We start from the raw sequence: 24,466 nt of genomic DNA, 5'->3' as shown, positions 1-24,466 counted from the left end.
TTGCATGCTTCACGTCAATTGGCCAGCTGCCCCCAGCTGGCGTTAGCCAATAAGATTTCAGCAAAAGTGGGAGAAGGGAGGAGTTCCCATATACGTCTTAGCTGACGTAATGTCTTGTTCCCGCCTCTCAGGGAACCGAGGTTACGATAGTAACCGGAGACGATTTGCGTGTCAGAATTCAGACATTTGGTGATATCCAGACACGAGCGCTAGCGAAACTGCTGCCATGCGAACAGCATGATGGGATTGTGGTGGACTTCAACGCGGAAGACAATGGAAACATAAAATCTAGAAAATTATGTCCTTTTTAAATTAAAACTACTTGTATCTCTCATTTGGCTCCTATTTTCAACGTAACCAATATTTAAAAAACCCCACTTACATGTTTACTACTAATAGAAACCTTAACTTTTTTATTTTATTTTATTTACACGTAGTACGAATGTAATAAAACAACATCCTGTTTCCGTAATACATTTTTATAGGTTTATAATACAGATACCACTTTAAAGAACAAGGTTGATACACTAAACATCCATTTTCATTGTTGAATCATGTTTTAATAAAACAGGGAATCACTTCGAACAAGAGCGCTGAGACTGAACACAAATACCATCTTAAAACAAAACTGAAAAACAAGGGGAACAGAAGTTAGATGCACATAACACATACAGTAATTTTTATATCTTCAGTACCCATTGTATATCCTACAAACATTCAGCAACCATTGTTCACACATCTGATTTTACAAAAAATCTTCTCTAAAACAAATGTAAATGACAAAGTCCTTGTGCAGTGGTTATCACACTTCTGGTTCAAAGTTCAAGGGCTGTGAAACCTTAGACAGCATCTCCACAGGCTAGTATATCCAGTCTCTGCGTTTCTTCTGAGGTTTAGGGCAGCAATCCTGCATCAGCAGTGACGTGAATGGGTTTGACGGTGATCTGAGATCAAGACTTTCAGCCTGTACTCACTGAGCACAATCAGGAGACGCACAGCTCTGCTGGTGTGCTCAGGGGTTGGGCTGCATCAGTCTTCTGTCCACTGGACAGGCTGGAGGCCAGTTTCTTTTTAAAGAGACGTAAACTGCATTGCATAAGTTCATTGTCCACCACCGGAGCGCTGGTGTAGATCTGCTTGGTTGTGCCCTACATGATTAGGAAATAAAAACGCATTAAACCAAATATTGAATCAGGTACACCTTATTAAAATAATTTAAATTAAATTAGTACAAAAATAATACTTAAATATACAGCAGTCTGATACATTCTAGACAAATATTACTCCTCGCATGATTTTTTGTAAGAAATGAACACTTAATACAATAGAAAACAATGCACTAAACGGGTCAAAAGTGATATTAAAGACTTTAACAAAAATATTTCAAATAAAAGCATTTCTTTTGAACTTTCCATTCATCAAAAAACCTAAATATGAGTTGAATTTATAATTTCTACAAATATATGAAGCAGCTGTTTTCAACAGTGATGATAAAATGAAATGTTTCTTGAACAGCAAATCATTGAGGGTCATGTGACACTGAAGACTGGAGTAATGGCGGCTGAAAATTTAGCTTGAAACACAGGGAAAAAAATACATTAAGTTATTTTAAATTGTAATATTTTACATTACTGTGCTTACTGTTTTTGAGTGAATAATTGCAGCCCTGGTGAGCTTAAAATATTGATTTGAAATATTAATATATACATGTATGTATATATGTGTGTGTAATATTTCAAATCAATATTTTAAGCTTACCAGGGCTGCAATTATTCACTCAAAAACAGCAAGCACAGTAGTGTAAAATATTACAATATATATATATATATTTGTGTCGTCAAGCGATTAATCTCATCCAGAATAAACGTTTTTATTTGCATAATATGTGTGTGTACTGTTTATATTTATACAAATACACACAAACAGTATCTATTTTGAAAATATTTACATGTATATACATTTATATATTTATATTTTATATTATATATAAATATATTTAATATATAAACATAACATTTTAATAATTGCAATTAATTGTTTGACAACACATACACACACACACACACATTAGGGCTGTTAATCGATTAAAACTTTTAATAAATTACATGATTGATTAATGAATCTAATTAATCCCAAAATTTCACTGAAAATACTTACAAAAGATTATTTAAACCTATTTTTGTGTTAAATCAGAAAGTATCAATTAGACATTACAAATGGTAGCTTTTGAAGGGACTATTTTTATTCAACAAAATGTATTACACAAACATTTAGGCTAATGTTACGGCCTAACATAAACTATGGAACATAAAAATATAATTTGAGAAATATCTCATACAATGAAAGTCATTTATAACCAAAACAGCTTTGTTACCAAAAGTCTTCAGAATACCTTTTATGTTCCACAAAAGAAAGGTCTGAAACAACATGAAGGTGAGTAAATGATAACAGAATTATAATTTTTTTGGTGAACTATCCCTTTAATGTTTTTATTTTTTATTTTTTTATTAAATGATACTCTATACCAGTGGTTCCCAACCTTTTTCAACTCGCGGCCCACACAACCAAACACATATGTTTGTGCAGCCCACTGCAAAAAAATTAACTGACACTGCTATTGTTGGGTTAATAACTAGCACTCAGAAACTAGATAGTTAACTGAATTTATTGAATGAACTAGGGCTGTGCGATATGGACGACAAAAAAACAACAACAACCTATTGCGATCTCTTTGATAAATTTTGTGATTTCGATTTTAAATCACAATTTTGACACCGATATGCTTTAGTCATAAATGCATTCAGGATGAATTTGAAACATATTTCCAACAGAAAACCAATTAGAGCTTTATCAAAAAGTTGTAACGTCTCTAGAACAGACATAAGTCAAAATAATCACTATAGTAAAGGTGTAACAAAATGTATAGACTTATGGCAAAAAAAATATAAATAAATAAATCCCTTGTCCAGGGGCTTTTTTCTTTTTTGCCATGCATTGTTCATAGAGCTCATTGTAGCGGTGCCTCAGGTGTTGAAAATAGACTTGTTATACATTATGCAGGTTCACACGTACTCCGTTTGCAGAGCGTATACAGTATGAGCATGCAGCAGCAGCAGCAAGAGCACATTAATGTATCGCGAGAGCACATTAAAATAATGCACGAGAGCGAATCTCTTCACACACAGACTTCCTTTGCTCTTTCACAAAACCAGACATGTTTGCTCAGATACACGCTGCTCTTGCCCGGAGAGAGTGTGCACACTTAAAACGTGTCTCCTCTCACTTAAACTGCGGCCTGTGATCTCACAATTCTCTCTATGCTCATGTGCTAGATATAAATTATTTTCGTACGTTTTTATTTCTAGCCTTTTACCGCGTGCAGTGTGAACACTCTGATCCATCAACATAGGCTCGGAAAAAAGGCGCATCACAGACAGTGTGTGAACCTGGAGTTATGCCCAGTCTGTTCTGTTGTCGTGCTAGGCATGCTGCATTCTGATCGGATCGGATAGCATACTGTGGGAGGTCAGGACCGTGGAAAATCGTGCTATAAAGCGATTTAGAAATCACGCACACTCAAATCATGATTAAACAGAAAATAACTTGGGCTGGCACCGCTCAGCAAAACGGGAAAAGCAGATCCAGGCAGAGCTCGGCAGCGGGTAGACAGTCAGCGGAGCAAGCAGTCAGGGGGACATTTTTACATATATTAACAATATTATTATTTATTTTAATAGTAATTGACAGCCCACCTGCAATACCACCATGACCCACAGGTTGAAAACCAAGGATTCATTCAGAAACTAAACAGCTGTGTTGCTCAGAGAACCTCAACAATTCATCTATGGCTTTAAAGGTAAGTATGTTCTCTTGAGAACAAATAATATTGTGTTTAAAATATAACACAATACCAACTTCTTATGTACTGAACTCGGTTAAAATCACATTTAAACTAGTGATATTCGGGACAAAATCAGCACAATATCTTGTGATATTGCTCTTACTGCTCATGTGATATCTTATGATATAAATATGAGACAAAAACTCATACAGGGGTATTTTTGCATCAGTATCTCTAATTTTAAGAGCATAACTGCATTTATGGAGTTGTTGCCCTGCATCATGATGAACAGGTCTGGGGGTGGGGTTAGTGTGTTAACGCTGTTAAAATATTTTAAATCATGTTTTTTTTTCATTACTAATTAATGCATTAAACAGACAGCCCTAATATATATTTATATAAGTTTGCATGGAGGCCGTGGTGATGGAATGCATTGCCTATTGTTTTTTATCGGAGTGTTTTCCAAGTGGTCCTCAGCTCTTGGGCTACTCTTCTGACTTACCGTCTTGATCAGAAATCCTGTGAAAAGCTCTTGTGCATAGCATGTGCATGATTGATGGTGGAGTGATGTTCCTTCTATTTGCGGAAAATGGCCCCAATCATGCTTTTAGAAATCCATCGGTAACCAGTGCATTTTTATGTACCACAACAACCTTGTTGCACAAGAGCTCTTTGCCTGTACCCATCATGAGATGTTTGTCTAATTGCATTCAGAGGTGGACAAGTCTTTTTCTAATCCATCAACATGCACTAACCAAGCTGAACCTAAATTCCCCTCCTAGTTCCCCTGAACCACTTGAAAATCAGCTGCTGTCTTGTCTTGCCTGACCATGCAGTACTGATTTTTATTAGTGCATTCAATGCTTTCTTCCTGTTTCATTCCACTTTATTATACATACATTTTTAATGGATTGTAATATTAAGATGTCTTTATCTGTGTGATTTCTTATGTTAATACCAACATCTGGTAAACATTTCTCAGGCAGCTTATCATATTCCAGAATATTATACAAAAGCAGTGCCTGTGATTGAAGACCATAAAAGTACCTTGTCGTTTTTCAGGAGCTGTCTGCGTACGGCAATGTCTCTGCGAGCACAGAGTGCCTTGCAGCAAGGGCCCAGGCTCCTCAGTAGGTTGGCCCTCTCCATTCTCCTGTTGTATGCAGCCATGTTCAGAGCACCCAGATCATGCTCCAAGAGTTTATCAGCATCTATGGATAAATATGAGATTCAAGTCACTTGTTAACCAAACATGTTTGTATAACTACACTGATCACCAAAAAATACAAATTTTCTGATATAATAGATGTAATATGTAGACACTAATTTGTAATAAAACTTTGCTGAAAATGTTCTCACGTCTTGTGAAGGCAAAAGATGTGTGTTTCTAAGAAATAGCCCCTTTCACACTGCACGTTGGACCCGGCAAATTGCCGGGTCGTCTTCTGTGTGAAAGCAAACACGTCCCGGGATTGATTCCGGCATTGAACCCGGGTCGGGGACCTAGTAACATTGCCGGGTTCAACCCGGGATGAGCACTGTGTGAACAAAAGCCAGATCTAATGCCGTGTCGAAGTGATGACACGCGTTATCACGCGACTCTTTTACCGGCTGTTTTGAAGGAAGATCAACGTTCGCGACGAAAAAATATGCGCAAACTGTAGTGAAGCAGATATCAGTTAGTTCCTCACTTTCCGTGCTGACGCCGTGATCGTTCGCTAGCTTCAGTGAAAGTATAACATGCCTAACGTTTTCGACTCGTATATTACACGACACACCCTGATGTCACGTGTCGTTAGGGGATCTTTACGGGTTGTGTGTGAAAGCACGCACATATCCCGGGTAATCACTGGCAGTGTTAAAGTGCAAAATCTAGCGACCCGGGAACAATTGCCGGAACACTTTACCCGTGTTATTTGCCGGAATGGCAGTGTGAAAGGGGCTTAAGAAACAAATCCAATATTAAGATGTTTTTATCTTCAAACCATTCTTAGGCTAAAATATGAGTCTTTTTTAAAATTGACCCTTGTACTTGTTAATAACTTGGCTTATAAATTATGCTTAAGCTCTGCATAATTCTCTCCTGATTGGACAACGTTTTTACTGGAGAAAGCAATATTATGGATAGAGGACTCATAGTTTAACCAGAAGCAGCAGTTTGGAGATAAAACATCCTGATGGATTTGTTTCTTAGAAACACAAATCTTTTTGCTTCTCAGGATGTTAATTGATGGACTGGAGCATTGTGGATTACTTGTGGAATTTTGATGTTTTTATCAGCTGTTTGGACATTCACGGCAGATAATCCATTGGTAAACAAGTATTGTAATGCTCAAGTTCTCCAAATCTGTTGCCATGAATGAACAAACTCATCTACAACTTGGGATAGCCTGGGGGTGAGTACACTTTCAGAAAATGTTCATGTTTAGGTGACCTGTTTGTTTCAAACTAGAGCATTCCTTCAAAGGTAGATTTGCATATTTACCTTTAGGGTCTTCTAACTCTCTGGAACACACTTCTTTAACTCTGGCAAGGAGCTGAGGCCCAGCTAAGCGTCTGGACACTCCTGCTCTGAGCAATACAGCCCCCGGGGTGAATCGGAGCAGCGCTGCCCCAGGAGTTCTAGGCTCCTGTTTTTGCTTGGGCATCAAACTGGACCAATCTACATCAATCACATCTAGAGGCCCTGAAACAGAACACGCAAATGGAATATTATTAACAACTGGAATATGGGAGAGAGGAATTTTAAGACTATGAATACATTTCTGCTTATGTCTTTGTTAGTGTGTGTATAATTCCGTAAAAATGAATTTGCTGCTTTTATCAGTGCGGACACGTGAAGTGTTCTTGACCTGATTTAACAATCTGTTTCAGGAATGATATATATAGACATTTTTATTCCTATTCTGATTTTGTGAGACAATGGTGGGTAGACCTCAGCCCATCTACATGGGTCAGAAGTTATGCTCCCCAAGAAGAACATTGTGTACATTTTAAAATTTAAATGCATCAATCTTATGCATTGTGATAGCAAAGTTAGGAAATCCAAATTAAGAGCTTTTGAATGGAGTAGTAAAGAAGTATTTACATTTATTTGAAAAGTGGAAATAGTCCATATTGTTGTTGCTATTAAAGGGCACCCATTATGCAAAAGTTTGGACATAAATGTGTGTGAACACAACCACCCTACAATGATAAAAATCCACCCACTCATTTTTTAATCCTCTTTAAACCAGGTCAGTCTCACTAGGCCTGCTGTTTTGATTCTCATGCTGTGTGACGTCACACTGCATAGGGCCAAGCCACAGGGGTTGATTGACAGCCCTGCATTGCCCTCAGCGGTTGTACGCTGTCCTCTATTTTCTCCGCCCTCGAGCAGCTGTAACGTCAACAAAGTCTCTCAAGTAATCCCGATGCTCTGTGTTTGGATGCAAGAGTGAACATAAGAGTCTTAATTTTCTCCCAACATCTGAGCTGCTGTGGACTACTTTTATGTATTAAGGTACCGGTAATGTGCATCAAAATCTACCTAAATACATATATCACTCTAGACGTTTAATACTTTGTGAATGTCATGTCGTTACAGAGCTTAGCGCTTTAACCATATTTGTGTGTGTACATTAAGTATTTTTTATCTGATCAGCGGCACGCATGTGAGATTAGTTTACACCGTTCATAGCGTGAGATTCGTTCGGTCAATTGATCCGTCAATGACAGGTTATCGTAAAACGAGATCAGTAACATTGTGCCGTTTCGTCCCACTTTCAGTGCATTTGGCTGCCCATATGTACGGCTAATCACCGGTTCTCTCGCTCTCTGTTATGTTGCTTCTACTGTCGGTTTACTGCTGTAGATATGCAATGCAGACAGATGTATACACGACTTCACCCTCTTCTGGAGACGGGGCAGGAATATGCGGCTCCTTTGGATTTAAGGCAATACACTCCAAAGCAGCTCATTTTAAGACACACCCCAAAAATGACATTTTCCAGCTGCTATAATAAATTATCTGTTGGGTATTATGGGCAGAAACTTCACAGACACCCTGGGGACACCCAAGATCAATATTACATCTTGTAAAATGGGGCATAATAGGTGCCCCTTAAAGAAAAACTTTCATTTTAATATATTAATTATTTTACAGTAGTCAAATTACAATATATATGTTTTCCTTCATATAAAATCTGCAAGCTAGAGATGCAGAGATGGAGTTCATTGTATTTACTGCAGAACTGACTTTATATTTAAAATCACAGCCTTTTTTAAATAGCAGTTTTAAAAGCGCTCTAAGCCAATATTAAAATTTTAATTTTAGTTTGATTAACAGATGTTTTGCCAAAGCAATGGTGCAAAAAACAAAGTAATAGATCCTATATTATTATAAGAAGTGCAAGAATATTTTCAGTTTACTGTGAAATTTTGGTGGGACAAATAAGACTGGCAGGCCATTTGATTGTGGTCTAAATGTGTTTTCATGGGATCCTGCTTTAAATAGTGTTATGTACCAGAAATCTTTTCATCATCTTGCTGTTCGTCCCTCTTTTGACTGTCAGCCAGAATCTCGTCCAGTTCATCATCACTGATTGGTTCATACTCCTCACCACCTGAGACAGCAGACTGCGCATCATCCCCCTTTCCATCCTCCTCTTCTGAGAGACAGAACAAACACACAGTAAACTGAAACAAAATCTTCACACACATCAGGCAACAGTTTGAGAACTATCGAGAATAAAGTCCTACCATTAAGACTATCCATTTTCGGTTCAGATGCTTCCCCTTGCAGCTGTGAGTTGTCTGTTGGCTTCTCTACATCCATTAGGGCTTCTCTGGGCATTAGAGGCTCATACTCTCCCCTCTCCATCTTAGTTTCAGATCTGTTCTTTGGTTCCCTGTGAGCCTGAGGGTCAAACAGAAGCATCCTTTCCCGTTCACGCTCACGGTCCCTTTCACCACGCTCACGATCCATTCGCTCATGTGCCAGCAGCCCTTCAGGTAAGAGTCGTTCCCTTTCACGCATCTCCCGCAAGTCTCTCTCTCTAACTGGCTCACGGTTGCCACGGAGGAGGGGCTCTCTGCCCCGCCCACCCCACTCACGAGATTCTGGGTCCCAGTCTCGCTGTTGAGCTTGTTGATTTTGCATCTGACGGGGATCCTTTTTCTCACGCTCTCGATCCAACTGATCACGATCTCGCTCGCGGCTGTCGTAGGAGCCGGCTCTGGAGCGAGCCTGACGCTCAGACTCTGGTGAACTACGACGAGAACTGTGACTCCGGGAGTCCTGCCGGTCTGTGGAAGTCAATAAAAGTTTACGTTATGAAAAATTCAAAACTTGAACATTACAAGTTACAAAAAAATGTGACAATAACAACTGCTTAGGAATTATTCAACACATTATCCAGAGCACCAGAGTAAAAACACAAATATAGGTTTAATTTTGAATCCTTTTTTTGTCCTGGATGTTTCCGTGAGTACAAATCTTAATGTTTAAGCATATAATGATGTTCTAGGGAATTGTGCGGTTCTAATTTTATAGCAACAGTTTGGACAGAACCCTTTTCTATTCTAACATGACAGTGCCTCTGTGTAGAAGGCAAGATTCAAAAAGAAATGATTGATTCAGTCAGTGTGGAAGAGCTTTACTCGTCTGCAGAAAGCCAAGTCCTGATCCCAGCTGAACACCTCTGGTGTGACTTTAAATGCAGACCTTGAGCCACAAACTCATCACCAAACACCAATGACTTGTACATACACTATGTATTGGGACACCCCCTTCTTAAGAACAGAAAAAGCCACTTCCAAAACTGTGGCAACAATGATGGAAACATAACTCATGTATTAAAATTTTTTATTTCCATCTCTGTTGCATCAGTTTTAGAAGTGTGTAAAATGACTTTACCCATATGTACAAGTACAGCATTATTATTATTAATTCTTATATACTCCATATTATATACTTAAAAGTAATATAAAATAATATATTTCTCAACAATACTAACAAAAAGTTTCTTTGAAACTCCAAGCTTTGATGAGGGGTCTCACCTGAAGAAGTACTTCGACTGGGCTCTCCTCTGCGGAGCTGATCAATCCTCGACATCCTCTCTCCTCCCATCTGTTCACTGGCCACTGCCCTGTCCCGGTCTCTCTCCCTCTCTCGTTCCCACTCTCTGTCCCGTTCCCTCTCTCGCTCTCTCTCTCGAGAATTGCCAACTTGCATGAGTCCTCTGCGGGTCCTGAGTCCCTGAGGACCTTCATCACGGTGGGCCGCCTCATTGGAGGGCGAGCGTAGTCTTCTCGAAGAAGCGCGGCTTTGGTTGCTGCCCATGCTACTGCTGCGCTGCTGCTGCATGTCTGCTTGCTGTGGTTTACGCAGCATGTGTTGCGGCAGTAACGGTTGTAAAGGAAGAGACTGTATCAGCATTGGAGGGTCAGGGAGCAGGGGGGCGATGGGGGGGTCCGTACAGTCCCGACCGCCACCGCGTGCACCCCTTCTAGGGGCACGTTCAGACGGAAGCAGCCGCTCCGGAGGCCTATTAGATTGCAGGGAGGCAGAGGAGGTCTCGCCTCGATCTGGTACATCCTCATCAGACCAGTCGCTGAAGTTGGCATTTATTTTAGCAGAGAGGGAACTCTGTCCAGCCGTTAAAGCCCTCTGGGAGGGAAGGTCATCCTTGCTGACTGGTGGAGGTGTGCGTGGACCTCGTCGCCTCTTGCTGAGGGGATGCTGGGCAACCAGTTCGTCCTCAGAAACATCTGACTCCGGGCCTTGTGAGCGCTTGCGCTTCCTTTCTAAGACCTTCTTCTTGGCTGTCTTGCGAGGTGAGAGGAGAGCCTGGGGGGCTTCTGCTACAGAGGAGGAGGACGGGGGTTCAGGGTTACTACGGTCCCCTCCGCCAGATTCTTCCTCTTTACGGTTTTTCTTCAGAATTTTCTTCTGAGATTTAGTCTTTTTCTTCCCCTCTTCATGAACAGCTAATAAAGAGTCTATAGAAAGAGGAGGAGGAGGAGTGAGGGCGGCAGTAGGGATGTCCCTCTGCTCTTTTCCTCTTCTGTACTCAGAAATGTCTGGAGCGTGTTCTCCACGTCGCTCTGCTCCTCTTCCTGCTGCTCTCTCACTGTGAGAATCCACCTCCTCATTTCTGCCACGGCTTTCTTTTTTATCCCCACGGTGGTCTTCATCTTTCCAGCGCTTGTGTTTATCATCAGTAAAGGAGCTGACAGGCGAGCGGACAGGCGAGCGGACCGTTTCTTGAGGACGAACCACTTGACTCAACAGTCGGTGCTTATCACCTGAAACAAAACCATACATGTTACATCCAAATATTCTACATGTGTGAACAATAAATCTATGAGGAGTGCTACGGAGAGTAGACATAACCTTGCACTTGACTCAGTTGAACTCCTACCTTTCTCCTCAGTCCTGTTGTAACCGTCACTGTCTGCAGGGCTCACATCTCGCCCTCTTTTAGGAGACAGTCGTGGACTGGGAGTGTTCTCAGCACGTCTCTTACGACTGCAAACAAAGTGAAAGGCAAACACTGTTTAACAACTGAAAAAAATTCTATTGTCAAACTGTTTAGAACACACACTAGCGTTCATTACTGGTCTGTTAAATTTCATGTTTTTGAAAGAAGTCTCTAGTACTTTTCCTAGCTGCATTTATTTGATCAAAAATACAGTAAAAAAGTAATATTGTGAAATATAATTACAATTTAAATAACAGTTTTTTTTTAATGTGAATATGTTATTCCTGTGATGTAAAGCTGAATTTTTACTGGTCATTAATCCGGTCTTCAGTGTCACATAATCTTGAGTGATATAATTCTAATATGTTTATTTGCGAAGTTATTATGATCAATGTTGGAAACAGTTGTGCTGCTTCATGTTTTTGTGGAAACTGATATAAAAAAAATAATGAATCTTGGATGAAAAACAAGTTTTAAAGAACAGCATTTATTTGAAATACAAATCTTTTGTAACCTTATAAATACTCTAATCTACACCAGTATATGTGTGTGTATTGTAGGAGCTAGACAACGTATGATGACATGTAATGGTATAGTAGTGGTGTCCCAATTCTTAGGGGAATATTTTCAAGTTAAATTTCATTTGACTTTGGAGTTAATTGCTCAGTGCTTTAAAGTTATTCTTTAAAATGAGTAAAGGCACTATTGCCTACTGTACATTGCATTGCTGTGATGTCTAAGTTCAGTTGCAGAATTAAAAAATGACTTTAGTTTTACAAATGATTAGAAATGATTTAGTTTTTGTTTTATTTCATAATGTACTCAAAATAGACTAATTTAAATTAGAGACTGACCAACAACACTGCAGCACTTACGTGTTCTTTCTCTCTTCATGAGCATCTCGAGTGGAGCGGTCATCTCTCAAATCATCTTTTTTTTTCCGCCTCTCTTCCCTCTCTTTTTCTCTCTCATCCCACTCCCTCTGCCGTTCTCTCTCTCTTTGCTCCCTTTCCCGTTCTCTCTCCTTCCTCTCTCGTTCCCTTTCTTTCTCCTGCTCTTCTCGCTCCCTTTCCCGCTCCTCTCGTTCTCTTTCTCTTTCCCTCTCTCTTTCTCTCTCCTCCCTCTCCCTCTCTCGCTCTCTTTCCCTCTCTCTCTCCTGCTCCCTCTCCCGGACTCTTTCCCGCTCTCTTTCAGCCTCTCTTTCCCGTTCTTTCTCCCTCTCTCTCTCCTTCTCTCTTTCTCTCTCCCTGTCCTTCTCTCTCTCACGGGTCCGGTCATCTCGTCTGTCATCTGCCCGATCATTCCTTCGATCATCTGTTCTCTCTTCACGATCAAGGTGCTCACTGCGGTTTTGCTGGCGGACAGGAGAAGGCGCTCTTTGTTCTGTTGAACAAAAACAGATCAATAACACCAAAACTTGTTCTCTATGTCCTGTGATGTGAAACTAATTGTTCACAGACTTGTGCACCCCCATTTAAAGTTTCCTGAAACAACGTACATTTCTGTCTGTTTCTTGGACAAAGCTACTGAATGACTTCAGAAGTCACAAGTCATAGTGACTATTTTAAATGGTACATTTTGTCACTTTAGGAGCTTGATAGACAAACACCCTTTCTATACTTGGAGCTACATGAGCATTTCTCACAAATCTCATTTAAAATCTCTGACAGTAAATAATGGCATCAAGGCTATAACATGAAAGGTTAAGGCACAGGTGATCAATGTTTAGGGCTACTCTAGAGCCACTGAGGTTGCTATCTCCCAATAATAAGAACATCTCTTGCTTATCAGTCACCTCTTTCTCTGTAGTCACGGCGGTCTCTCTCTGCATGTCCTCCCCGTCGTTCATCTCTGGGCTGTTCTCCTCTCTGTCTGTCATTATTGTAGCGATCACGATCAGTGTTTCTCTCTGAGCTCCTCTCTCTCAGACCACTGCTGCGGGACTCCCAGCTGTCATGCCCACTCGCACTGCAAGTGTCAGCCTGTGACACTCTACCAGCACGAGCAGAACCTGAAACACAAAATTTGTTTTTAAATTCACAATATTGCTCTACTATTATAGCAATCCTCCTAAAACGCAATTTTTTGAAAAGTACAATTTGATTTTAACTAGCAAGGTTTCCTCTAACTTTTTATGCTTTAAAGTGGTATTTTTGATGTTCTGAATTTTTAAACGGCAAAAGTAAATCAGCAACAGATAGTGCTGATCAAAAGTTCTTCCTATATGCTTTTGTAGAGTTATGGCCTCTAATTCGAATTCCCTACACTGCATTTGTAGTGACCTTCATTGGTCAAAAAAAACGAAAACACAAACTAAAAGTTCAAGATGAATTTGACTGATATCATTATTCCTCTATTTCCCATAGATAATCGCATTAATATTGTTCCTGTGAATTTGTTTGACCATGAGTAGTGAAATTTTAATAATATTGTGATTATTGACTATTAAAGTCATTTAGTCATTTTTAAAGTGATTATTTAATATTAAAGACTGTGACTTTTTTGGATGTAGCTGACAAAGAATATGGCTCATCGTTATCTTCTCACCTTTGACTGTGGCATCCCCTCGGCCCCTTCCTCTTCCTGTTCTTTCAGCTCGTGACTCAATCCTGTTGTCCACTCTACTGTCATTTCTCAGTTCCTCCCTTCCATGTCCTCTTCCATAATTCCTTTCCTCCTGGGCTGTCATTTCCTCCTTTCTAAGGGTTTCATTTCGTTCTCTCTCTCTTTCTCTCTCCCGGTCCCGGTCTCTCTCTCTGTGCTCCAGGGATTCTCGTCCGGAGCGGTCTCGTGTTTCTCCTGCACGGGTATCCCGAGTGTCTTTGAGCTCCCCGCGGTGCTGGCGCTCTTCCCGGACATCTCTTCTATCCCGTTCAATGCGCCGGTCTCGGCCATCCTTGGCATCACGGTCATCTCGAGAAGAGCTCTGCTCGACCTCATAGTCTCGCTCGTCACGGCTGGTGTCTTTCTCACGCTTCCCGCGGCTCTCTAAGGGCAAAGAGAGCAGATTTAGAAATCAATTACTCAATAGCTGCACACGGCTGGTGTGTGGAATGGTGGAAACCAAATACAAAACCCATACAGGGCTACATGACAATTAAAAAATAAATGTGAACACCTAAACTACTACTTTTTAATAACAACACTACTCATTTATTACAACAAAACTATATTATGTATGTGCACTAGTGTGGGGTAAGTGAGTTTTTTGTTTTTTTGGAAGAAATTATTAATTTCATCCTGCAAGTCTCTAACAGAGTGTTTTAATGTATTCAAAAATTGGTTTAAAACAGACACCTTATAAGGTATTTAAAAATGATTGTCCCCATTTTAAGATGGCCAATCAAATCAAAGAAGTTGGGATTTACTGATCACTGATACCGAACACAAATTCCAGCACACTTACTGTGTGTAACACTTACTGTTACTCTTACGGTTTTCTTTTGTCTTCATTTTCTAAATCCATTTAAGTTCTTTATGTAACAATGTTCGAGACATGCTTTAGCCCTTCTCAGGAATTACTCTGTGATGTGTGTCTCTCACCGTTCCTGCGCTCATGCCGTCTCTCTTGCAGTGCAGGACTCTTGTCCTGCTCTGATCTCCCCCTCTCTCTTTCTCTGCCCTGGGAGCGGTGACGGGCACTGGGGCTGGGGCTGGACCTGCGAGGAGCGGGTGTTGGAGAAGGATCTCTCTGTGGGGTGAGGGGAGACCGGGAGCAGCGTGAGGACTGAGTGGGAGGTGGTGAGGATGAAGATGGAGGAGGAAGGCCATGGTAAAGAGGAGAGACAGAACCCTGTCTGTGGCGAGGAGATGGGGAGTGTCTCTGGGCTGAGGAGCCAGAGCGTGAAGATGGGGAGTGGTGCTGTCGGGAGGGTGGGGAGGGGCTGCGGCGGTGACGGGGAGGAGTTCTAGACCTGAGAACGGAGAACACGTTAGATGAAGATGGGACTGATAGTTCCCCTCACAATATCTTTAAACAAACTACTGATGTTAAATGTCACAATAAGCTTTTGACTGATATCTGTCAGGCAACATGACTTTTCAGAAATCATTCTTATATTTGATTAATAGAATGTTCAAAATAGTTTTTTTGTGACAAATGTAAAAGAACAAATAAATTGTCATTAAAACATTTTCTAGAAAAAAAACGTTGTCAAGCAGGATGTGTTAAATTAGTAATATATTAATTAGTTCTATATATATGCAAAAGTATATGTATATATGTAAACTCTAATCATCTAAATAAAAATAAAAAAACGTTTGTTACATTGTGTTGGGCCCATAAGATCGACGATACACAATATTATCGTTCATGGGTGGAGCAAGAGAGAGACTCTTTGTTCCTGTCATAGCATAACTATTTGGTGTTTTAAACAGGGCAGATGCGTGAGAGAGAGCCTATGGCATCACCAATAATCGAAAAATTATATACTTTAAAACATAATAATTATAATTAATAATAATTCATTACATTTATATAGCTCTTTTCTAGGCACTCAAAGCGCTTTACATTGTCAGGGGTATCTCCTCATCCACCACCAGTGTGCAGCATCCACCTGGATGATGCGACGGCAGCCATATTGCGCCAGAACGCCCACCACACACCAGCTTACTGGTGGAGAGGAGACAGAGTGATGAAGCCAATCAGCGGATATGGGGATTGTTAGGAGGGCATGATGGTCAGAGACCAATGGGCGAATTTAGCCAGGATGCCGAGGTTACATCTCTACTCTTTTTGAAAGACATCCTGGGAAAAGTAACGTTAAAAATAAAAATACTGTATTTATAACAGCTGTTCATATATAGTCGGACCCAACTGTCATATCGCACGTCTTCTTACTCTTTGTAAGAAAAGTGTTTTTGGCCACTAGCTTTGTAGATGCGTGTGTCACACATTACATGCACACATTACATGCACGTTCTTGCCTTTGACTACAATGAATTTAAAGTAGTGCTTATATCTCCACCTTGAAAATGGCAACTTTTCATCGGATTGCTCCTGACTCGCCATTTCTGCTGCTGCTGCAAATCTCTGTGTAGCTGTTGCTGTGTGTGTTTGGCGCCGCTGGCGCGTGTGTGTAAAACACTGGTTCTGATTGGCTGCATTAGCCAATCATAATCGCTTATCTTGTTATTAACCCACCTGCTCACTCGCTGTGTGAGCCAGGGGTGCGTTCGGATTGCATATTAAATCAATGCATAGTAACACACCGCATTTAACGTTCAGTAACAATAACGGCGTTGTAACGACGGGAAAAGTAATTAGTTAGCTTACCCCATTACTGAAAAAATAACGTCGTTACCTAACGCCGTTCTTTTAAACGGCGTTATTCCAAACACTGGTGAGAACCACTATGGATGATAAGTTCATTCTGCCGCCTTATTATTATTTTGTCTTTACTTTATTTGTAAGCCAAGAAAGAGTTAATCTCTCATGTATGAAAAGAGCGTGAACCAGCCATTAAATGTGTGGGACACCATCTCCTCGTTTTCTATCTCTTTCATTTCATGAATTTAACGAGTCATCGGAGTCAAAGTGGACAACTTCAGCAACTACAAGCTCTAATCGTCCTGTGCGCGGTGTGTGTGTGTGAAATGCGATGCTGAAGTGAAATAGCTGGGCAGTTTGATGGCCGAATTATAATAAGCCGCCTAATAAAAAAATAAAAAAAGGTATTATTATAATCTAATACTTTAATAGGAAAATGAGCCTAATATCGTCTTGATTATCGACAGAGAAATCTGCTTATGTTGATATCTCTGACTATTGTCGGTACACGATACTATAGTCTATCGGCACCAAAAGTTTGGACACACCTTCTCATTCAAAGAGTTTTCTTTATTTTCATGACTATGAAAATTGTAGAGTCACACTGAAGGCATCAAGGGCTATTTGACCAAGAAGGAGAGTGATGGGGTGCTGCGCCAGATGACCTGGCCTCCAGAGTCACCGGACCTGAACCCAATCGAGATTAGGGGTGAGCTGGACCGCAGACAGAAGGCAAAAGGGCCAACAAGTGCTAAGCATCTCTCGGGGAACTCCTTCAAGACTGTTGGAAGACCATTTCAGGTGACTACCTCTTGAAGCTCATCAAGAGAATGCCAAGAGTGTGCAAAGCAGTAATCAAAGCAAAAGGTGGCTACTTTGAAGAACCTAGAATATGACATATTTTCAGTTGTTTCACACTTTTTTGTTATGTATATAATTCCACATGTGTTAATTCATAGTTTTGATGCCTTCAGTGTGAATCTACAATTTTCATAGTCATTAGTGTTGTCACGGTACCAAAATTTCAGTATTCGGTACCGATACCAGTGAAAATCCACGGTTCTCGGTACCAATTTCGGTACCAAAGCAAAAATATGCTAATTAAAAAAACTTTTTAGCACTAAAAATAAAACCAATGCCATTCTTTATACTTATTTACAATTGTGTTTAAAGTTTTTCTACAAGTTATATAATTATGAAAAACAGTAAAAACAAGTTTCACCCAAATTTAATTTGTCTTTTAATTTATGAAATTTAAACACATTTTATTTCTGGTAAATAAAGGGGATTTTCTATTAAAATTAAAACATGTAAGAAATATTGTGCTTTATTTCTTTTAAAAAATAAAGTTTTATCAATTTTTTCAACAGTAGTAACAGTATCACATACATTTTACCAGATAATAGTAATATTTCTAGCACAATGCCTTTATGTAAAAATTAACTTTTAGGCCTAATGAATGCATATTTGTCATTTTAACTGAACTTAAAACTGGTGGTGATGCTTAAGATATTTTTGGTCATTGATGGTTTCTGTAAAAAAAAAAAAGTAAATAGATCATATTAATTAGCATTCATAATTATTATAAAAAGATAATACTACTACTAATTCTACTATCATACTAATGTATATCCAATGCACTATGAATTGATGAGCTGCTGGGTTCATGAATATTAATCACGTTGTCTGCGTTCGGTCAAACTGATTTGCTGAAATCAAAACAGGGACGGTACAAAATCAGCGCCAGCCAATAATATTGCCATTTGCGCATTAGCTCCGCCCACTACCGGAGAAACCGGTATGTCTTCTGCTTGTTCAAAAATGAATATGAATAATTCTAAATGAACTCCATTACAGGAAAAGACAATAAAGAATAGTTTACATATAGCGTGTCGATTCAGCGTGGTAAGACTCTCGCTCTCTCTCCCTTTTGCATGTGTGAGAAACTGAAAAGATCGCTTGATGGAGAGAGAACTCTGAAGCTCAGATGCTGAAATTAATGCAAGCGTCATGCGCTTCAGTCTATGTAGTAAACCCGCACGTCTCTGCCATTCATTAATTCACACAGAGACGCGCAGAACACGGATTCATATTTCAAGCAACATTTGCGGCTTAACATTTACAGATACTGGTCCATATGGAGATTTGATTAGATTAATTTATGCTAACTTTGACAAATTCCATGACTGTCCATATTAAAATGTAAGTTTCATTTTCATGACTGGATTTTGAGATTCCGTCCTCATTTTCTGCTTCGCGGAAATCATAGCTCTGAACCGGGTTTGAACGGGACCTCGGTACTACCGGTACTTAAAGAAACCTGGTACCGTCACATTTAAATTTTTTTAAACAGTAATAGTCATGAAAATAAAAAAAACTCTTTGAATGAGAAGGTGTGTCCAAACTTTTGGTTTGTACTGTGTATATATATATATATATATATATATATATATATATATATATATATATATATTAGGGGTGTAACGGTACGCAAAAATCACGGTTCGGTACGTACCTCGGTTTTAAAGTCACGGTACGGTTCATTTTCGGTACAGTAAGGGAAAGAAATGCAAACATTAAACTGCAGGTTATTACTATAAACTTTTTTAACAATTTGTTTACACTTTTTTTAAATACTTTTTAATAAAATAAATTATAAAATATAATTTATAATAAAATAAAAAAGAATAAGAAATAAAATACTGCTGCAAAGTTCTCCACTAAATAAAATACTCTCAGTCTCAGGGTGGGATTTGCGCTGAACGCGGAGACTTCCGCCACTTAATATGTTCGTTTGGAAACACGAAAATGTACCTATGTTCTGCAAACAAAATATTGCATTCGGTACACACGTGCACCGTACCGAAAGCCCTGTACCGAAACAGTCCAGTACGAATACACGTACCGTTACACCCCTAATATATATATATATATATATATATATATATATACACACATACACAATTATGTATGAACAATTGAATAGAATTTTATAATTTTATTAAAAAAATTATTTGACTAATAATATGGTGACTTGGACCTTTAACTCGTATCAAATTCTTTCAAAAGTCATGGATATCTCAAAAATGACTTTGCCCTAATCTGTGAGATACTGGATTAACAAATAATTATTTTAAGCGCATCTTATGTCACCTCTGCTGTGAAGACTGTTTTTGGGAAGTGGGTTTAGGGGAGGATAACCTCCTTCTGGCTGGGGGTGACGGTTCCCTTGAGGGTGGGGAAAGACTTCCAGAACGTTCCTCTGATGTTACCGAGCGTTTGGCTTTATGGGAACTATCAGACCGGTCCCTGCAATAAAAGAAATGTTAAAAGATTATTACGTTATTTTATTATTTGTTTTCACATACACTGATAAAACAGGGATGATCAAATGTATCTGGGCCAGCACCACCAATATTAGCAAATACAATACATTATGACAATAATCTATTAGTCGTGTCATGATTCCAAAATCTCAGTAGTTGGCACCAGTAGTCGCTGTGCTAATTTCAGTACAAGAGCAAAAAGTAGTGGAACACACTCAAAAACACATCTTAAATAGAAACCTCTGACACTTCAGCGCAAACATAAACATGCAGGGGAACATTTCAATAGTAGCCGGGTACTGAACAGACCAGAAAGTCTGGTTTAGTCACATTTAGGCAAAAGTAGACGATCTGTACCAAAATTTCAGTAGTTTATGATACTTTATGTTTTATTTGTTTCTTTTGAAGGTGACGATACCTGCGTTTTTCCTTTTTCTCTTTGTGTTTCTCCATATCTCGTCCTCGTTCTTTGCCTTCTTTAGGTTTGTCCTCACATTTCTCCTTGTTCTTGTGTTTATTTTTGTGCTTCTTCCCAGTCAATGGGTTCTCCACAGGGACAGGTGGAGGAGGACTGGGCGTTCGTGGCCCTTTTCTTTTGCCATGGCCACTCTTAGATGACCTGGTCGAAAAATTAAAGAGCAGTCAAGTATTTAAATTGATAAACATCTGTTTAAACTGAATGCTGACTTGCATTTTCCAACCTGCTGTCTTTTTCCTCTGCCCTGGCCTGGTCAGAAACTGGAGAGGAAATGACTGAGGAAGTAGAGGACTTCTTCTCTTTCTTGCTGGTGTTTCCACCCTTGCCCGCTCTACGTTTGGGTGAGCTGGATTTACGGGACGAGGGTGACCCCTTAGAACTGCTGCGCTCAGGGGAAGCCTAAAACACATCAAGACCACACCAAAATAAAACCCCAGAGATAACAGTCTGTATTAAAAGCCTACATAATACATAAAGTCTAAATTTATGTTCACTTTAGTATGTCTTTGCTTAAATAACCTACCCTGCCCTTTGAAGTATTACTGGTCCTGGTCTTAGGGACGGGGTCCTGTTGAGAATATACATGCCATTACTATACGTGTCAATAAATTCAGGATAACCAACATTCACTTTCTTTCAATCTTTAGAGTTTATGCAATATACCTCTTTCTTGATGACGATCTCCCCTCGTTTGTCTATGTTCTCCTGTTCCAGCTTCATCAGCTCACGCTGAATCTTCCGTCTCTTCATCTCAAGAGATAACTCGTAATCGTAGTCAGCGTTATCAGAATCTAGTAAAATCAATGACAAATATAAAACTGCTGGACTGAAACTGACAGGGAGACAACATAAGAAAGAGAGAAAGGAAAGGTCCTTGTTTGCTTTTAAACACAAATGAAAAAAACTATTAAAATAGTTCACCCAGAAATAACAATTCCTTGATCATTTACTCACCTGCATGTAGTTCCAAATTCTTAACTTTCATTCATTTTCAAAATGCGAATTAACGTATGTTTCATTTAGACACAAGAATCAGCACAGTTTATTCTTGTGCATCAACTAAGTATGGTCAAGATACCGTTTACCATATTTGATGTGCTCTATGTATGTGAATTGATCAGTGTTTATATCTGAATTAAAGCTATACATAAACTTGGATTATAATAGAATTAACTTTTTAAAGAATCAAAGTTTTGGTAGAAAGAACTTTCAATGGAGGGATAGAAATCTCACAGGTTTCATTCAAAAGAAAGATTTCATTTGTTCTTTGAAGAATAACATTCTGGATTTGGAAGAACATTTTTAATGACAGAATTGAAACCTTTGGGTGAACTGTTCCTTTAAATGATTTCTAAATCACACACATCAATTTCATGGGTACTTTGGAGAATCTTTTACCTTCACGACTGGCTTCCCAGTCTGCGCTCTCCTCCTCACTAGCTGGAGTACGTTCCTTTGTGATTTTAATATCCTCTTTCTCTCTGTGTCTGCCTCGGGATGAATCTCGCTGCTAATGAAAAGAACTAATTTTCTCAATGTCAAAGAACTTCCAAATTTATTCAATAAAATGCAAAACGAATGAAATTTTAACTCCAAGCTGTTAAAGCGTCATACTCTGGTTGTGGGTGATGTGTGCTCGTCTGTATCTCTTTTCTGTGTGTCACCATCTACATCCTGTCTCTTACTTTTCATCCTCTCCCGGAGATCCCCAGAGGGCCTCTCGGCTGACCTGCACAGCAAACACACGTCAACATGTCAAGCATTTAGCCAGGTATTGGAGCATATACACTTATAAAAGAGCATCTCCTCAATAGATTTGCACCTGTTGAACGTTCCAGACAAGTCTTTTCCTCGTGATGGGGTCCCATGTGTGTATCGACACGTGTTACCGTAACTGCAGTTCCCAGTCTTTAACCAGTTTCTACAATTAGTCTGCAGGGAAGGCAAATGGGGGTCATTCTTTTTCACTCATACACTTTACAAAAGCACTTTATCAAAAACAAAGTGAGCTACATAGACACATGTAATACTGTCTAGTTAGGCAGCATACTAGGTTTTTAAAGCACAACAGTGGGTGACCAGTATCCCTACCTCTGCTGCATTACTGGCCGTGCTAGGCCCGAGTCTTTCAAACACGCTGGGCCTGCGAGAGGGGGTGGTCGTGCTACTGCTGCTGTCCGATATGGTCTTCGAATTCTCCACTGTAACCTTCCGCCTGATTTTGGACATTCTGCAGGGCTGTGTTAGAAAAACAACAAGGCACCAGCATTATGAAACTGAATGCAGTGTTGTACTCATTTGAGTCCAAGTCAACACCGAGACCAAAAGAGCACTGAGTTTGAGTCAAGAAGACCAATTCCATGACTAGAACAAGAAAATATGGTCTTGGACTCAGTTTCAACCAAGACAATTATAATTTTGCATTTGACAGATGCATTGCATTTTTAAAGTATATATACATTTACAACAGACAATATGATCTTTGGCTTGGTCATGACATCAGCCTACTGCATAAAACACAGATCATGTATTTTATTAGTAGGTTTCCACACTTTTCACCTGACCAATGAATGTACATTACTTTTCCAGGCAATCATGATTCCTGCATGTAGGCTATAAAGAGATTTGAGATTGAGAAAAATTGATATCGAATAACTACAATAAAAAGATAAGAAACACAATGATATTCTACTTATTTGTGCGCAAAAGTATCAAAAACGGACTGAGATTTATATGAAGCCCAATGGTTGATTATGCTTTCTGATCCTCTATGCAGAGCTATTTACTACCAACACACAAATTCCCATGTTTCAAATTATGTATTAAATTTCCGACATTGTAACACAAGCACTAAGTTACATTCTTCACATTTGTACAAACGCGACTATACCAGTCTCTCTCTATAAAGTGCACTAACAGTATCACAGTTATAGCTACTAATACGTCACGCGAGATTTCTCAAATAAAGGAGAATACTAATAATAATAATTTGCGTGTTTTAAGCGGTCATTCATTTGTAGAGAGCCGCGGTAAAGAGTCGTACGAGTGTCGCGCGGCCTTCACTGATAAGTACAAGCCTCCAGAAAGACCCCGCTGAAACTAATGCTGAAGAAGCCGAGAACAAATACAAACAAGAACTTTACCCAAATATGAATGATGCGTCAGGTCCAGTTTCACAGACTACTGGGGATAACCTCCCAATCACATGCAAAAATCTTGCAAAGCGGTCTTCCTCTTAGTCGCCGTCATGATGCTAGCGAGACAACGACGCAGACGCAAACCTCACCACACACACACAGCTTCCCGAAACACTGAGGAGAGGAGGATTATGGGATACTGGAGGTCTGGTTTTCAGATAGTTTTTAATATCGTGTTTTTCTAAAGATTAAGTTAACTCTTTCATTATTATTATTATTATTTTATTTAAAAAAAATTCTGACTGTTATTTCATATCAGGCATTTCATATCATGTATTAATGGTGGAAAAACTTTAAACAGTTTGATTCTTTTAACAAAATCAAATGATTGAGCCCTTCTTCCTAAACTGCATGTATTTAAAATGGAATTGTTTCTGTGTTAGTCTTCAGTGATAAATAACATTACTGACTAGTTTTAGATAGACTAGCCCTATTGTTTGTGAATAAGGAAATAAATATTAGCTTTACAGAAATTACCTTACAGATCTACACTAAAAATGTTGATAAAACCGTGCTTTATGTGGTAACATCTAAATTATTATATTCAAGCCAAAAACATTATTTCTCACTGAATAACAACAGTTTCAACAACAGTGAACAGTTTCTCAAGATAAAAATGGTTAACAGATATAATAGCTGATTTTCAATAACATCATTTTTTAAGTTTATTTTGGTGGCCACCCTTTTTTGATGTATAGTGCTGGACATCAGTTTATATATACAGAATAAGTAATCATATTTTATGAAGCTGATCATTTAAGGTAAATTAAGGTTTTATTCAACTACTTGTACAATTTAGTTCATTTTCCAGTACTGCGTATGTAATAATGGCAATGTATACTGTATCTAACTCTGTTCTTTTGCTTTTGCAGAATAAAAGACAATAGAAGAT

General features: G+C 39.1%; 1 protein-coding gene across 3 annotated transcripts; it reads right to left on the bottom strand.

Annotated features, from left to right (window-relative positions):
• Nucleotides 1-924: 924 nt before the first annotated feature.
• On the bottom strand, nucleotides 925-23,688 carry zc3h13 (zinc finger CCCH-type containing 13). Of its 3 annotated transcripts, XM_059554146.1 has the most exons (22): nucleotides 23,521-23,688; nucleotides 22,469-22,615; nucleotides 22,200-22,309; nucleotides 21,992-22,106; nucleotides 21,776-21,887; nucleotides 21,041-21,168; nucleotides 20,901-20,945; nucleotides 20,601-20,776; nucleotides 20,318-20,518; nucleotides 19,727-19,882; nucleotides 14,848-15,218; nucleotides 13,852-14,292; nucleotides 13,100-13,315; nucleotides 12,180-12,687; nucleotides 11,245-11,351; nucleotides 9,881-11,128; nucleotides 8,882-9,127; nucleotides 8,582-8,824; nucleotides 8,347-8,490; nucleotides 6,327-6,527; nucleotides 4,889-5,052; nucleotides 925-1,148 (listed from the first exon to the last, which is right to left on the bottom strand). In XM_059554146.1, the coding sequence occupies exons 2-22, from the start codon at nucleotides 22,604-22,606 to the stop codon at nucleotides 984-986; spliced, it is 5,235 nt and encodes a 1,744-aa protein (XP_059410129.1). In that variant the 5' UTR covers nucleotides 22,607-22,615; nucleotides 23,521-23,688; the 3' UTR covers nucleotides 925-983. The 3 variants fall into 3 exon arrangements, with proteins under 3 accessions (XP_059410129.1, XP_059410128.1, XP_059410127.1); XM_059554145.1 differs by having other exon boundaries at nucleotides 8,347-8,487; nucleotides 8,582-9,127; XM_059554144.1 differs by having other exon boundaries at nucleotides 8,582-9,127; nucleotides 23,521-23,687.
• Between the last annotated feature and the right edge of the window lie 778 nt (nucleotides 23,689-24,466).

Source organism: Carassius carassius, chromosome 7 (genome assembly GCF_963082965.1).
Source record: "Carassius carassius chromosome 7, fCarCar2.1, whole genome shotgun sequence".
NCBI classification, from domain to species: Eukaryota; Metazoa; Chordata; class Actinopteri; order Cypriniformes; family Cyprinidae; genus Carassius; species Carassius carassius.
Note: the sequence above shows the minus strand (reverse complement) of the source record. Positions and strands in the feature narration are given on the sequence as shown.